Source organism: Hemiscyllium ocellatum, chromosome 45 (genome assembly GCF_020745735.1).
Source record: "Hemiscyllium ocellatum isolate sHemOce1 chromosome 45, sHemOce1.pat.X.cur, whole genome shotgun sequence".
Taxonomy (NCBI): domain Eukaryota; kingdom Metazoa; phylum Chordata; class Chondrichthyes; order Orectolobiformes; family Hemiscylliidae; genus Hemiscyllium; species Hemiscyllium ocellatum.
Window position 1 is genome coordinate 8883625 of NC_083445.1, and position 17053 is coordinate 8900677.

Genomic DNA, 17053 nt, shown 5'->3' on the forward strand with positions numbered 1-17053 from the left:
TTGTTTTTTAACCTCTCCACTCCTATTTCCACACACATACACACCACTCCCCCCCCCCCCCCCCCGACCCAGGCCCACTCCGCCCCCAGAAGCCTTGGCGGTCTCGCCTCTCCTCCCCCCCTCCTCCCCCCCTCCCAAGATGGCGGAGAGGCGGAGGAACCGCGAAGTTTCTGGAAGCTCCGAGCCGAGCGAAGCGGACGGTGGCTCGGAGAGCAAAGGGGTGAACGCCTTCGCCAACGATGGCAGCTTCATGGCACTTTTCAAGAAGAAGATGGAGGAGGAGAGGCTGAGGAGCGAAGGGGGAGCCGCGCCGAGCGGCGGGGACATAGACAATGGAGGCAAGAGGAGTGTGGCCGCTGGCCAGGAGCAAAGTGCTGAGGCCCAGAGCGACAGGAAGAAAAGCGTGCTGAATATTGTAAGAGCGAGAGATTTTGCTCTCAATTTGCCTCCTGGTTAACGAGCAGGGCTGGGGAATTGGTGAAAGATGCCGTTAGTTCATTGCCCTCCCCTCCCGTCACCACAAAAAAGAAATGTTATCCACTATCTTGACATAAATTAGATTGTTTCCTTCGTTCGACAGTATTAGCAGCAATATGTACAGTCATAACTCTCACAAAGCAATGCCCCCTGTTCTGTTGCCTGGGTTTATACACTTATTCCATCCTTCCTTCAACAATGTCAGGAGAAATGCCTACAGTCTTACAAAATAATGCTACCTGCTCTTTTGCCTAAGTTTACAGATTTGATTATTTCATTCATTCAACAGTGTTAGAGGCAATGCATTATTTTGCACTTTTTAAAAAAATCATACTGCTACCACCCCTCCCACTCTTGCCTGAATTTACAGATTGGTTCCTTGCATCATTATTATGTTATATGTACATCCCTTTAATTTTACAAAACAATACTTGTTCTTTTGCTTGAATTTGCTGATTGACTCCTTCCATCATTCATCAGTGTTAGGGACAATATATATAGTTTTATTTTACATAAAAGTATGCTGCCCCTGTCTTGTCTGAATTTATAGATTGATTCATTCATTTACTGGCTATAAGAGTGATCATAGAGATGTACAGCATGGAAACAGACTCTTCAGTCCAACCTGTCCATGCTGACCAGATATCCCAACCCAATCTAGTCCCACCTGCCAGCACTCGGCCCATATCCCTCCAAACCCTTCCTATTCATATACCAATCCAAATGCCTCTTAAATGTTGCAATTGTACCAGCCTCCACCACTTCCTCTGGCAGCTCACTCCATACGCGTATCACCTTCTGCATGAAAAAGTTGTCCCTTAGGTCTCTTTCATATCTTTCCCCTCTCAAACTAAACCTATGCCTTCTAGTTCTGGACTCCCTGACCCCAGGGAAAAGACTTTGTCTATTTATTCTATCCTATCCATGCCCCTCATAATTTTGTAAAGCTCTATAAGGTCGCCCCTCAGCCTCCAACAGTGATGTAGGACTTTTTTTAAAACAAAAGAAACAAAGTATAATTTTTGTCATTAAATCCTGAGCCCTGAATTTTTGCTTTTAGAGAAAACTCAGCTAAGTATTGTTTATCTGAAAATACAGGGCCCTGTCATCATCTGAAAAGGCAAAGTTTCTTGATTTGCAGATGTGACTCCCTGAGAGCGAGGATTAATGGATTGGCATCTTGTGCCACTGATATTCCAGTGGGTAGTGTTTCCCCTGTTGGGTCGGGCATTCAAGACTTTGAGCCTCATTATAGTAAATTTATGTATTCTAACATAATGTTTCAATTTTGAGATTAAATGTTCAACCTTACTGAATAAGCAGAGACGCTGTAAATTAATGGCCTTTAATTACGGGAGCTTGGGAAAAGTAAAATTTTGGGATTTGCACATTCAAATCTCTGAAAATGGGAGGACAGATTGATGAAATTTAATGTAACCCTGGACTTTCTAATTGGACACTGGAATCATTGGTTCACTACTGACTTTGTATGTTGCCTCCAATTCCTGAATATACACCATCGCAAAGATATCAAAATCAAAGATATTTTGAAACATAATACATACACATTTTTCTTCTGAAATATTGGCTGACCTGTACATTTCCAGAATTGTTTGAATTTAAACATAAAGCATTATTTACATTAAATCTTTGCTTACTCTCATTCAATCATAAGAATTTTAAAGCAATTCTCATATGTTTGCAAATGTTGTGTCTCTGGCAGACTTAATTTAGGGACAATTGGTCATTTTCCGTATGACCTTGTGTTCTTAAGAACCTTTTTTTATTGCTAAGGATGCTAAATCTCTTAAAATGCATCCATTAAATTTAAATTAATGATACTAAATATAAAGTTAATGAGGTTGAAGAACATAAGTAGTGATAGTAAAGGAATAAGTCATATACTCCTTTTAAAAATCCCGAAAATTAACGAAGTTCGAGCAGCCGAAAATTTTTTTAAAAACGTAAATTCACAAATCTCGGGAGATCAATTTTGTCTTACTTCAGAGATCAACGAAGCTCGGGAGATAGAAGTTTTTTTTAAACCCAGACACTAACAAAGCTTGGGAATTCAGATTTCAACCCTCCCCTCAGAATTCAGCAACTTTTCGAAGACTACCGTCTGCACTCTGCCTGTATTCCTGATGAAGGGCTTTTGCCCGAAACCTCAATTTTCCTACTCCTCGGATGCTGCCTGAACTGCTGTGCTTTCCCAGCATCACTCTAATCCAAACTCCTTTAAGTCTGCTTTATAATTCTAAATGATTACAACTGACCTTTTCAGTGTCCTAGTAGTTCTTAATTCCTATTCAAAACTCCATTGATCTGTCATAAATGAACTTGATAACTGAGCAACCACAGCCATATGGCAAAAAGAATTGTGTCCACTTGGCCTGGATGTGTCTAATAGAAACAATTGTTCATATATGTTTATTGAATCTCATGTTAAAACACTTAGATTATAAGTCAGTCTTCAAAATAAAGAAGCCAAGTTTGGTCTACCCTCAGTACCTTCACTTCTGAATTCGGAATAATGTAAAGGCAAACACTATTGTTATTTCCATTTCCTCTTTTGTAATTGTACACCAACCTTGTGGTTCCTGTATATGAACATTTAAATGCCATTTTCCCATTGCTTCTCTCACCATTAAGAAACAGAGTGAAATTCCATACTACAAGTTGTCGTTCCAATGTAAAGACTGCAACACTAGTGCTTTGTCAGATTACCTTAAATATTTACTGCAGAGGGGCCTCTGACAGCATCCTCAATACCTATCATCCACAACCTGGTAAAGCTTCCTAAATTTTTAAATAAAATAATTATAGTTGCTGATCGAGGAGCTCGTAACCACTTTTTTCTCAGAACTGCTTCTATTACCTTTGTTGTCATGATGATATTGAGAACGTTACACCATTCCACATGGATTTTGTTAGTTGCAAATCTGAAAGTTCCCTTTTGTGCTCTTTGAGAGACTTCTCAGTTTATTTTACTTAATGAAAAAAAAATCTTCTGGTTGTAAAAGTGCGTGTTTGATATCCTGGTTTACGTGGTCCAGTGACATTCTGATATTTTATATTAGAAATGTAAGTACTTGGACAAGACATTTATTTCTACTGCAAAAAGAATGTGTTGGGCTTTTTGGGGTCTAGCCCATACTGTTGAGGCAAAAATATCTTTTTCCCACTGGATATGGTCAGAATCATATGAGAAATGCGTCAGGCAGTCTCAACCAGTTCCAAATGATACTAATTCTGTGGATACCTGATGAAGGGCTCTGGCCCGAAACGTCGAATTTCCTGTTCCTTGGATGCTGCCTGACCTGCTGTGCTTTAACCAGCAACACATTTTCAGCTCTGATCTCCAGCATCTGCAGACTTCACTTTTTACTCAAATGATACTAATTGGCAACATGACTAATGTTTGACCTGCGATAGATTAATCCAGGCTGGAAAGAGACCTTTTTGGTCAAACTTCTCCAGCACTGGATCTGGGAGCATTTAATGCTGACAGTAAATTCCTGAAACATAGTTCCATTCTCCAGCACTAATACATCATGTAATAACTCAAAAGCACTTGCAAAAATAATAAAGAATGTATGTTCTGCCACTCCATTCTTGTTAGTGTGATGCTGGGATGGGTGAGGAAGAGAATAGTAACATCAGAATGTTAGTGCTACAATTAAGAGTGCATCTACTCTCTTGTTTTTGAAGTCCAAATTCAGTGCCCAATTGACCCAGCACAGTTTCCTTTCAGCTTGGCAGTCACAACCAATTCATACTGAAGTGTGAGTGCAGCGTTCATTTTTGTTTTCACAGAAGCACATGCTGTATGACTCTAAGAGCAGTGTCAGACTCGGCGACTTTATCAATTTGAGAATAAACAACAGTACCACAGTTGATTGAGGAACAAATGAGAAGAGAAATTAGTTTCTGTAGCAGATGACCTCTCATTAGTTGAAGGTTAAAGACATGTCTCTGAAAATCTTGTACAGGAAGACTGCTTGATCCCAATTCTGATTTCATTGAGGGAACTGATGTATGTGAGGGAATGAGTTTTGTATTCTCAGTTCTTCAGGTCGCCCTTTTCGTAGCTTGTATAATGCGTTTCTCTTAATATTTTATTAAAGTAGATTCCCGCATAGGTTCATTTCCAGAAATTTTGGTTTAAATTACATTCCTGAACAATTATATCTTCAGAGCTTAAACGTCCTTTTCACATTGACAGAGAAATTCTCTTGTGGAGTAAACATTCAATTTCTAGTTAGTGCTTGATAGTAATATTAGCTCAGTGTTAGCATAATTATATCTGACTATCTTATCCCAACAAGTTGTACAACTACAAGAAGACTTTTCAGACCAAAGCTAGTTTGAAAATTACTATTGGTGCTGTCTTAGATAACAATATTCAGATGCTCAGTTTTAAAAACTACATCTTCAAGGATTTCTGTTGTACCCTGATATGAAATTATTTTGGTGTTTGTTAGATAAGCCAAGTCATATTGTATAATATTATACTTTGGTCATTTTATTTCCCAGTTTAGTTGGATTTCAGTTTACAAATGTATCTATAAACAGACCATGGGTCTAATTTTGAACACCTAGAAGTGATTGTTAGAAATGGCACTGGTGCTGTAAGTGATGTTGAATCAGTAACTCAAAGTTGCATTAGATCTGTGTTTATTGATACTTGATTTTCAGCAGACTGCACAATGTGTCATGTCCCTTTTAATGAGTGTGGTTTCACATAGTTTGCCATAAATGTTATTTTCCAAATGTTCCTGTTTCACTTGAGTAAAGTGTAATCATGGAAGAAAGTAACTGAAAATCTGAAATAAATATTAGGGACAGCCAGCAGTTCAATTCGCATTAGAATAAGCTTTTATTATTTTATTCAGGGTGTATCTGTCTTCTGACCAAGTTGGTGCTTTCTAACTTTTTTGCCTCTTTTATTCTCTCTTTGACATGAAAGTTTAGCTGTAATAACTAATGGGTCCATCCTTCTGCTTACTATGAGCTTTGTAATATATTTGATCGTATTTATAAATTAGCAATTTAAATATTATTTCACTATCCTACCATGTTGGCAAATCAAAGGTTTCTCTCTGTTAGTTTTACTTCTGCCTTAATTTCAAAACTAAAAAATGGTGAGTAGCTGGAATATATTGCGACGAACCAGGCCAGACGCCCTCAAAATATTTCAACAAGGTAGTCTAGACCCTAATGTTTTCTTTTAATAGTAGATTGGAAGTGGGTATTCCAGGTGTGATTCAACTGGTCAAACCACTTTGCTTTAAGCAAAACAGATTTTATGTAAACCCTATACTTGAAACATGAACAAAAGAAAGCAGAATTTAGAATAACTTAACTATTGGAAAACGTAACTTACCCAATATAGCAACTGAACTAATGAACTGTTCCAGTTTAGTTACATCCCATAAACACATCCCTTGGCAAAAAGCTAAATTCAAACACAGATTCTTACAGACAGGAAGAAACAACATCCAGAGAGATTTCAGAGAAAGTCAGTTAGGAATCATTGCTGAAGCTTGCAACCCTTCTGGCCTCCTGCATCTTGTGACTGCTGCACCTTCAAAACGATAGAAAACTGGGAGAACTGGCCACTCTCCTTCTATTGTTAAGCTGTTTTAGCTTTCCAGCACCCTAGACTTTTTGGTACTTCTGCCTTTACAATCTTTCTTTTCAAAGAAAAGGACAAAATAATCTTTTTTAAAGTGACAGTATCGTCACAATATATAGCGGCAGAGCAGACCTGTCCTGATACTATATTCTGTCAATTTAAATACAGAACTGCTTGGGCAATGCTTCTCTCATAATTTTTGAGTGTAGATTTGAACTTCTGTAACTTTGAAAGCATTTGGGATTATTTTGTATTGAAGTTTCCAAGATCACACTTAAAGTAGAGTGGGGAAGCAGAAACATCAGTCAGCTAACTGAGATGTTCTTTGATCAGTTTTGTTAAATGTTGCAGTTATCCATATGTTATTTGTTGAGCAGCCAGTTTGATCATTTGACTGTATTTGCAATTTTAGATTTTTAATGTGGGTACTTTAATCAAGAAAGCAAAGCAGAATTAATGCAGTAAAGAAGAGATATTGGTTTGCAAACTAACCCAGTAAGCCAAAGTCCATGAAATAATTAAATGCAAATATTTTGGACCAGCTTGTCAATTAGGAATTGCATTCATAAGCTCCAAAGCAATGGCCACACCGCAGAACAACATAATTTTTTTTTTAAATACTGCACTGGCGAATTCAGTTCCACTTGCACTGTCAGAAGACACATGCAAGGTAATTATATGCTTCTGTGCTAAAACAAACTTATGATTTGTTTTTCTAAAGTTGAAATAACTCATCCAATGGAAAAGGCTTTCAAGGAGGTATAATGTTGTCAAATGGGGGTTTAATCCCAAAATTTTAGGTTTAGATTTTACTTGTCGTTATGAATAAGCAATGCCACATAACTGGCTAACACTTGTATCTGAAAAATATTTTATATTTCAGCAGTGAATTAGATTTACAGTGTGTTGATGTAAGAAACCTGCTAAGGATCTGTTGATGGGTTTGCAAGATCTCATTTTAGATGTCTGGCTAATTCAGGGCTGAAAAGATTTAAGTAACTATTGCTGGTTTATAAATTGGTAACACCCGCACAGTCGCTTTTGCCTTATAGGGAAGTATAAGGAATTGCCTACTTCCGCTGACAGTAGCTTGTGTACTGTATGTTAGAAATGCTTTGAGATGTTGACGTGGGAGATGCATTCTGTTGTGGAATGAGATCTAATTTCAGGATCCCTGTTTTATTACATAGTGGGCAGCATTGACATTGCAGCTCCAAGCGCTCGTGTAATGGTTGCAGTCTTCTGTCCCTTACCCCAGGTGGGAAAGCGGCGAGGTGGGGCAAAGCTAGCCCTCAAGACGGGAATGGTAGCCAAGAAACACAAGACTGAAGAGGAGGTAAGATTCAGTAGCCCTTTGACTATAATCCTCTCTGCAGTCTGTCCTGAATTGTCTAAACTTCTGTGCATATGTACTGCTCATATCCATAAAGCATTTGAATGTATTCACTTCATTTTGAACCAGCCAATCTTCTCATTGGGATTATTACTTAAAAGAACACACATCCTCTGCAACCTTTGCGACTGCCCTTTATGTAAATTTAATGGTCATTAGGCTCTTCACAACCCTGTACTGACCAAATCAAACTCTTATACTCCATAGAATTGTACAGTACAGTGACAGTATTTGTCTATTTTGCCTGTGCTGGCTCTTTGATAATGTTAACCAACTAAACTCAGCACTTTTCTGTTTCCCCATAGCAAACTTTTACCCTTAACTAGTTAACCAATTCCATTTGAATCTGTTTCTACCAGCTTTTCAAGTAATGTATTGTAAATCATAGCAATTCACTTTTTTCAAAAGTTCTGATGTCACCATAATTCTTTTGCTAATGTCAAATATTTTTCCTCTGCTTGCTGATTATTACAGTGGAAACAGTTTCTCCTTATTTACTATATCCAGACTTATAATTTGAGCACGTGTACTGTTCTCTTACCTCCTGTATTCTAAGAACAATGCAAGTTTCTTCCCTCTATGCATATAATTGAAGTCCCACAGCCCTTTTACTTTCTGTCCATTTCCTACTGAGTTTTCCGATCTCAGCCAAGGATTACTGCAGTTAACCTGGGCAACTCTGGATGTGGACAGATCAACAATTGATGTTCCATTATTAAATCCCTTTCAATGTTGCAAGATAAAAGGTAAGAACATAAAAAGTGCCATCTTGGATGTGGTATCTGAAATAACTTCACAGAGACTGATATCCCATTACCAAGTCACCCTTTATTTACATGTGTGTAGTACTTGACACTGGCCTGGCTTCCTCAGAGCCAGCTCTGAGTGAGCAGAACCTCTGTCAGTCCTGTTTATATCTGTCATCCAGGGCTCCCAGATTGGACCAGGTTAACAGCTTCAGTCAGGGAACTCATTCTACGAGGTTCACCTGGCTGACATTGTTACAATCACTACATTCTCCTCCCACTGATTCCGGGGGCGTAGGCTCTCTTGGGGCATTTTCACACCGGGTCCAGTTCCTCTAACTTAGCCTCGGGTACAGGTGCTATGTACCGGAACGTAGCCCACTTCTTGCGTTTGGAACATCTCTGAAGAAATTCACCCTTTTCGGGTGGTATAGCTGTCAAGGTTGTGACACCCACTGTGTCCATCTCCAACTTCGAGGTTTCGTCGATGCTAGACAGAGTGGAGAACCCACGGATTCTAATAGCCTTTCTGGCTGTTCTGGGGGGCTGGGTATGTTTTCCTCCTGCCCCGTTTGTGAGTTTGCCACTTTCTTATGGTCTACATGCTTGTTCAGGACTGGCTCACCCACCCAAACTTAGTATTTTATGGCACCTGACCTCACATAGAACATGCCCCTCACTCGTGGGGCCATTTCCATGGTTTCGGCACCAGTCTTCATCCCCTGAAGTAAACTGTCTTTGTCACTTAGAGGTGTCCTGTGTCTGGCATTGGCGTTCCTGATGCCATGTGTGTCTCCCCCCCCCCCCCCCCCCCCCCCCCATTGTCTAGGAAGACCTGATTTAACCTGGTGCAGAAGCCTTGTATTAGCAACTTTGCTGGAGCTATCCCGTAGTTGCATGATGAGTAGGCCAATAATCAAATAGGAGCCAGGAAAGGTCGGTATCAAGTGAAGCTGTAGGCTGTTTCTTTAAGCCTGGCTTCAAAGCTTGAACTGTTCTTTCCACATGCTCGCAATGTTTGAATTTCCTGCTGGTAAATATTGGTCTGTTGTCTGTGACCAACTCTCTCAACAGCCCGTATTGCAAAAGATGCTCACAGCTTTTCTGTTGTCGTCCCTGTGTTTAACAAATCAACACTAGGCATATCCAACCAGTTTGAGTGGGCATTCACAATGGCTAAGAATGTTGAGCCCATGAAAAGGCCTGGCATAATCAACATGTAACCGAGTTCAGGGTTTACCCAGCCAGTATGGGGGAGCTACTAGTGGTAATTTTTGTCCTTGTTCACATTCTGGGCATTGACCCACCAATGCGGCAATGTCTGCATCCAATTCTCGCCATCAGACATAACTTCTCACCAACATCTTCATTTTTGACAATCCTGCATGTACCTGGTGGAGTTTAGCCAAGTATCTGGATCCAACCTTTGCTTGGGACAATCATTCTTGCTCCCTATAATAAAATGCCAACCTCTATGGTGATCTGACTTTGCCAAGTCCAGGAAAGGTTCAGTTCTGGTTGTGATGGCCCTTTTGTTTCTCCCAACACCACCAGTTGTTTTAGTTTTGGCAAGATGGGATCTTTTTGTGCCCACAGCCTGATGTCAGCAGTGACCAGAAGCATCCAGAAAGTTTAAAACCAGAACACACACTTCCAGTGGCAGCACCACTAGTGATGTATCTGCCAACAGGAGGCAGCTCAAGGCATCTGCCTTTGCTACTTGGCCTCCCAGACAGTGTTCCAACTGGTAATTGTATGCACTTAGAAAGAGATCCCACTACTGAATGCAACCTGAAACTATGGGCGGCACGGTCTTGTCCTCTTTGAGTAGCCCAGGGGTTTGTGGTCCGTTACTATTATGAATTTACATTTGTATTGGTAATGATGGGACTACCTCACACCAAGGATGACCTCCAAACCTTTCTTCTCTATCTGGGTGTATTTGCACTCTGCATCAGCCAAAATCCAGGAAACATATGCTATTAGTCATTCCTGTCTATTGGGCCATCACCTGATACCATACAGGGAGGCATCTCATTTCAGCACCAGATCTGACTTGGGATCATAGTGTACCAACATCTTAGATGGTAGCTGCTTCTTCACTTCACGACAGCAACTTGGTGCATTCAAGAAAGGGAAGACAAAAATAAGTACAATTTGGCTTATTAAGTAGCCAGTGAATCCCTTCTGGCAACTAAACTGATTTTGAATCCAGAGCTTTTGTCAGTAATAGTGAAAGTTCAATCCTGTAGTTGCCACAATGCAATTTGTTGTTTCATGTTATATGAAATGCCCAATTCAACCTCTCATTCTTTTCTCCATTTTATCTTCAGGCTGAAGCACGAGGTGGAGATGCATGGGCCAAATACATGGCAGAAGTGAAGAAATACAAAGCACATCAGTGCAGTGATGATGACAAAACCCGGCCTCTTGTTAAATAGCCAGATTTGCAAGCTTATGCAGCCAAGAACTGTATTATATTTTACAACCGTTAAGATCAAGTCCTCCACCCAATGCCCTCACTGTACAGCCAGTATAAGATTTTTTCTTTTGACTGCCTGGAATATGTATTTATTTGGATTTGTGGTTTGAAGACAACACTTGCAAACAAAACTCCAACGCAATGTTTAATTTTCAACATTGAAATCCTGTCCGCTTTCAAAGTGTGATTGATAGTGTACAGTTTCCATATAGTTATGTCTCACACCCTGTTTCAATATAGAACATAGTTTCCAGACACTTTTAATCTTTATTTTTTATAAAATGCACGATAAAGCTTCAGTTGTCAGTAAAAAAGAGTCCATGCATATTTACTCTTATGTGCCTGCAGTTATTAATTACAAAACTGTAGCAAGTTTTTGAAACTTGTACACAATATTGTACATCTAACTGGCCCTTGTTGCTAAGTTGGCTCGAATTGTAGGGCTGGTTTGATCAATGACTGGTCAGGCACCTCCATACATCTGTGTTGGAAGGAGCCCATTGCCTGATTGGTGCTGGTGAGGTATTCACATTTATGATCAGAATTATGACATTACTAGCATTAAGAGCTGAACTGTAAGAGGCAGTAGTGGGACTTGTTTCTCATAGTCTGTTTGCTACAGCATTTGCATTGCTGAAGACCAATGATTTCCTGTGTTTCTTCATGAGAATGAGCTTATCCAGAAGGACAAAAGTTGCAGTTGTGACCACTGCTGTGCCTCAAATGAGTATTTGGATGGGGCAGCCAATGTGTGGGATTCCCCATAAAGAACTTAAAGTGGGAGCGGGCAATGAGGATTCAATCAGTGAGCCCAGAAACTGGGATGGGATGAGAAAATGTTTCTCAAGTTCACAAAACTACCTCAGATGTATCAGTGAAACATTATTACAAAGCTCTTGTTACAATCTACCCAGTTGAGTTTTCACTTTGTTTGTAATGTTTCTCTTTCGGCAGTGCTAGTGAGATGTCGCTTCTTGTCTGCTGTTTGAATTTCCCTTTCCTATTAGTGAGCAGTGAAGAGATCATTTCTTCCTCCATGAGCAGAATAAGAAGGTCAGATTGGAAAGCAGAAGATTTGATAAAATAGAACCTCTGGGCCACAGTGGTGGCTGCTGTCTGCTGACAACAGCAGGAGCAGAATTAGAAGCTCAACGCAGCCTGCATCTTAAATGTTGCAAAAAAAGGTCTGCTATATGGTCCCTGTCTTTCCTTCAGAGTAATGCAGAGCTCTCACTTCGCCTGAAGCACAAATCTCTGCTGGATTTCCATAGGACTGTTACTGCAAACGTCTGATTTGTATAGGATTTATCTGTCATATCAATTACACTTTCTAGAAATGGAATGAGATGGAAGTTAAATGGGACAAAGGTAGATGAAGTAAAGTAGAACTAGATCATAGAATATTTGATGGCATTGCCTTTAACAAATTAATAATTTTGATATTTAAATTTCCCTTTTGAGTAATGCCTCTTGTTCCTCAGTCTCTCTGGATGTGCCTTTTGTTATTTCCAGATTTCACCACCCTTTATGGCTGGTCGTTATTTAGTGAGAGAGATTCCCAGGCGCATTGTAACCCAACTTGATATTTTCCAAATCTTATAGGCTCACTTATTGAAATAGTTTGTATTATGGATTGTGGGGGCAACAAAGACTGACTGATTTGGAGATTTGAGTTGTCATTCATCTTTTCTGTGCAATGTGCTGCTAGTTTAAATATCTGACACTAAAAGCAGAAGTTCCCTGATGACTTGGATGGGGATTCAGCGACCCAAGCCAGGAAGTTCATCCTGGACTTTGCTGCGTTAGCTTCTTTCAGGTGTATTGGTGAGTATGTGGAGCTGGGAAATTCATCTGCGGGTTCCTGCTCCTGGTCACTGTCTTAGCTGCCTCCACTGAAAGATTTGGATGTTGCCAAGAATGTTAGCAATTCATTTCATCGTCAAGTAGCCAGAACTGCTGTGTACACTTATGAAACATGGATGATATATTGGAGGTCTCACTAGTGTTTATAGAAAGTTGCCACTTACTGGAGGAAGGGCAAATAGACTAACACGAGCACTTTTGTTTGAAGGATTTTGAGATTTTTGTTTTTCAAACTTACTTGAGGTATAGGGACCAAGATGCACTTAAGATCAAATTAAACCGTAGTCATTCACCCTGTAAATAGCGCAGCAATTGAAGAGTTGAGCAATCTTATGGCTTTGCTGGCCATGATAGAGTTGTCTTCAGCTCTTCCTGAGTTACAGAGAATGAAATCTGGTATAGTTCCCACTTCCATTACATGTGCGGAGGTTGAGATTTAACTGATGCTCTGCTAGTTGAATGGCCTGCTGCTATCAGACTGATTTTGTGAAGTTATTTGGGTTCGTTACTAGAGTGTGCCAAACCCAATGGAATCGTAACCAATCTTGAGTGTCAGTCCTAACTCCGTGAGACACTTGCACTACTGAGTTAGGGTCTAGCTCAAAGCCTCACTCCAGAGATTTGAGCGAACAGAACTGTACATACATACTTGACTGTTTAGATTGAGGAATTGCTGCACTGTCAGAGATGCTGTCTTTTGGATGAGATTTAAACCAAGGCCCTGCTGTGTTGGGTGACCACTTTTTGGAAAGAAGAGCAATGAAGCTCTGGTGTTTTGACTAACATTCACCCAAACCAATAGAAGAAACTGACTATTTGGTTGTTTATCTTATTAGAGAACCTTGCAGTTTGCAAATTGGCTGTGAACTGAGTTAGCACATACTGAGCTGTAAGTCCCAATGTAAATGTATAGGAAAAGAAAATAGTTCTTTCAAAGTCAAATTTAGGGTAAGGGGATTGAATCTTAACTTCCTCATTATGTATAAATATCTGTGATTAATTGAATCAATAAGGGGTTCTGGAAGTTCATTGGAGTTAAATAGTCACAGTTACTCCATTAAATGGTATTGGTCATGCCAGACTGGGTGTAAGAGTTGGAGTGGAGAAAGGGTGTATTCTCGACCGCTAGTTTGGTTTGACTAGAAGGAAAAATAAAACCGCAGTAGCCAGCTCATTAGTTTGACCAATGGTTTTTTTTTACTGATGTTTTAAGTATTTGCTTTCTAAAGTCAAATAGCATATGATGATATATAAAGCAAGTTAACGGTGGTTGTGTCTGATAACCATTGGTGTACGTGTCTAATATCTAATGTATTGGTGACACTTCTCAGTGCCATGCTATGTTTTGCATGCAAAGTAGCCTTTCAAAATAAAAGGAAAAGCCAGTCACTTCACACTGGACTCTTCTGCCTGAAAACCTGATATCACAAGCATTTTCCCAATCTGCAATGTCCCCTCACCAATGTACAAACGTTGACCTCTAGATACTTATAACCATGAATTGTCACTTTGTGCCTACACCCTGTGTTATTTGACTCCTGGTACCGTTCTGCATTAGCATTAACTCATTTTGGATCTGATAAACTCATTGCTGACATTTCTCATAATTTTTGTACAGCACCGTTTTTGTGCATTAGGACTGATCAGAAATTGATGGAAGATTGACTTCTTCCCAACTAATTGTGGTGAATTGAACATGGCAGCGAGTCAGCAGGTCATGCAGCATCCGAGCAGCAGGAATGAGAGGCTGATGAAGACTGCCCGAAACGTCGATTCTCCTGCCCCTCGGATGCTGCATGACCCGCTGTGCTTTTCCAGCACCACACACTCTCGACTCTGATCTCCAGCATCTGCAGTCCTCGCTTTCTCCATGGCAGCAAGTCAACCAGGTGTTTAGCTGTTGAGCGTTCTCCACCGACTCTTGTACATTCATCGCAGTTGACAAGCCTTTAGATGTTACATGTATAAGTAACAACTAAGGTGAGCAGATTTTTTTTTATAGTAAGGAGCTTTTCACTTTGGTATCATCTGCTGTCCAAGCAGCTCCACTTTCCAACAAGAATTCGCTGGGATATCATCAGTGGAATTTCCTGTTGAGAAGTTAGATGGTGTAAACCTGGTAACTAGCAGCGGTTGGGAGACATATGTTCAGTTACACTGGTTGGGTTAGTGGCGTCTAGCCTCTATACCAGTGCTTCCGAAACTTGTATTTTCCGCTGTGACCCCATATTGAGGTTTCAGCCTCTGAGAATGAGGGTCTGTAAGAGCGGGAGCATGGCTGTGATAATTCCTTTAGTTGTGCCCAATGTGGGGTCCAGTCTCCTATGTATTTTTTGAGGCGGGGAGGACCTGCCCTTATACTTTTCAATTTTATTTTGACCTTTTGATAATCCAGAATCCACCCAACCCAGTCTCCACTACTGTGTAAGGAAGATAATTCCATAGACCCAACACAGAGAGAAGGAAACAGCAACTGATTATGGCCTCTCTACCATCCCCGAGTGATGGGAACAAGATCCAGCAATGGCACAGCTCATCAATTCAGACTTACTAATCACTTTTGTTGAACTATTGTTTATTCCTACAGCGACAAAATATAACATTAAAATTGTACAGTGGTCAAAAACTGAATGGAAGGCAATAACTCAACCAGATTGAGGTTACCTTGAACTTAAACTGGTCATTTCCACTCGACATCGTTTCATTGTGCAGTCTACAGCCGCAATTTAGTCATTTTTCAGGTACTGAACATAAATCAAGTTTTTTTGCAGTTCACTGAATAAAGTATCATAAAGAGCTTTCGAGTGTTACTATTATCACTTTCCAATGCATCCGGATCCTACACCAGGGCAAGACTCCTCTTGATAGTATTGTAGGCAAGTAACTCCTGGCTCGAATGTAGTTAGGGATGTTGGGTATCAAAATCAGACTGGAATGATCCTTAACCATAAGTTTTTCAGTAGAATCTTCGTTGTTAACTATTGAAATCCCAGTAAGGGTCTGAGAAACTTGCAGCATCTATCAAGGCCCCGAATTAGGCGGTAAAATACGAGTTATCTTTGAGATAAACCAGTTGTCATTCGTTCTGTTCCGTTTGCATGCAGAAATTGTGAACTTTATCAAGAACTAGACTAGTTTCGTGCACTGAAACCAATCACCACTACCACTCCAGTAGAGTGAGAAAAGAGCTGCAGAATTTAACATTGACTTTGAACCTTTTCGGAATAATGTATGAAAAGTAACTGAAACTAATTCACAGTTTAGAGACGTGATGTGAGAGGATAACAGGACAAATTATAGTTTAGTTACATTGAGCTCTACTGGCTTTGGTATCAACTGATTAAGATGGGACACTCAGGCAGGTAATCATATGTTGAAGCGCCCATTCTGAATAATTAAGAATCAAAACAGAAATTGAATTAAATCTCAGCACGTTTGATAGCATCTGTGGAGAGAAAATATAGTTGATATTGCGGGTACAGTGACCCATCTTCAGAACTGATTGAAGCTAGAGAAAGGTAGGCATTCGTGCTGAAGGTGGGTAGGGGAAGGAATAAATGATAGAGATCGAGTAGTTGGAGAGAGAACAGCGATTAGGCAAAGTAATAGGTAATGATCAGCCTGGGAGAATCAATAGCTGTTAATGGGGACCATTAATTGCTGATAACGGGTTATTTGTGATAGCAGGGAGAAAGTGAGCAGTGGTGGTGCTGGAAAAGCACAGCAGGTCAGGCCGCACCCGAGGAGCAGGAGAATCGACATTTCAGGCATAAGCTGATGAAGGGCTTACGCCCGTAACATCGATTCTCCTCCTCGGATGACCTGCTGTGCTTTTCCAACACCACACTCTCAACACGATTTGTGACAGCAAGCTGCGTCATGACAAGGTCTGCTGTGTAGGGGTCGGGGTAAGGATATGGAAGACGGTGGCCAGACCCTAAAATTATTGACCTAGAAATTGAGTCCAGCAATTTCTGCTTTTGTTTCTGATGTCTAGCATCGGCAGTCTTTGGTTTATCTAAATAATTAAGAGCAATGCAAATCTCGCCAGAATTATACTGGGGCCAGCTCATTATAATTACATTGAAGCAAAATGCTGGAGATCACTAAATCTGTCGAGAGAAAAATAGTTAACGTTTCGAGTCTGATATGACTTTTCCTCGCCATGATTATAGTGTGTTCCAGAGTGCAAGACAGAACAAGATGGAAATGGAAAGTTACTCACAAGGAAATTCTAAAGGTGTCTTGCTAGTAAATGGACATTGGCAATGGAGGAGACAGAAGTCCTCATGGTTTGCTTGAAGGATATGTTATTAGCGTGGTTAAGTTACTAGACTGGTACCCAGAGGTTTGGATTAATGAATTGAAATGTATTTCAATCCCAGTTTACAGCAGCCAGTGAATTTACATTCAATTAATTAAATTTGAAATAAAAGGTATTGTCACTGTGACCA

At 40.2% G+C, this 17053-nt stretch overlaps 1 protein-coding gene across 1 annotated transcript; it reads left to right on the forward strand.

The window, feature by feature from the left end:
* Positions 1-105: 105 nt before the first annotated feature.
* Positions 106-14016, forward strand: trir (telomerase RNA component interacting RNase). The gene is made up of 3 exons (XM_060855148.1): positions 106-415; positions 7374-7451; positions 10588-14016. Exons 1-3 carry the CDS (start codon positions 140-142, stop codon positions 10693-10695), a joined length of 462 nt encoding a protein of 153 aa, XP_060711131.1. The 5' UTR covers positions 106-139; the 3' UTR covers positions 10696-14016.
* Positions 14017-17053: the final 3037 nt, after the last annotated feature.

Coding starts and splice junctions, on each gene's coding strand:
- trir (XM_060855148.1), top strand. CDS start 140: ATGGCGGAGAGGCGGAGGAACCGCGAAGTTTCTGGAAGCTCCGAGCCG. Junction 416..7,373: donor AGAAAAGCGTGCTGAATATT/GTAAGAGCGAGA, acceptor CCCTTACCCCAG/GTGGGAAAGCGGCGAGGTGG. Junction 7,452..10,587: donor AACACAAGACTGAAGAGGAG/GTAAGATTCAGT, acceptor TTTTATCTTCAG/GCTGAAGCACGAGGTGGAGA.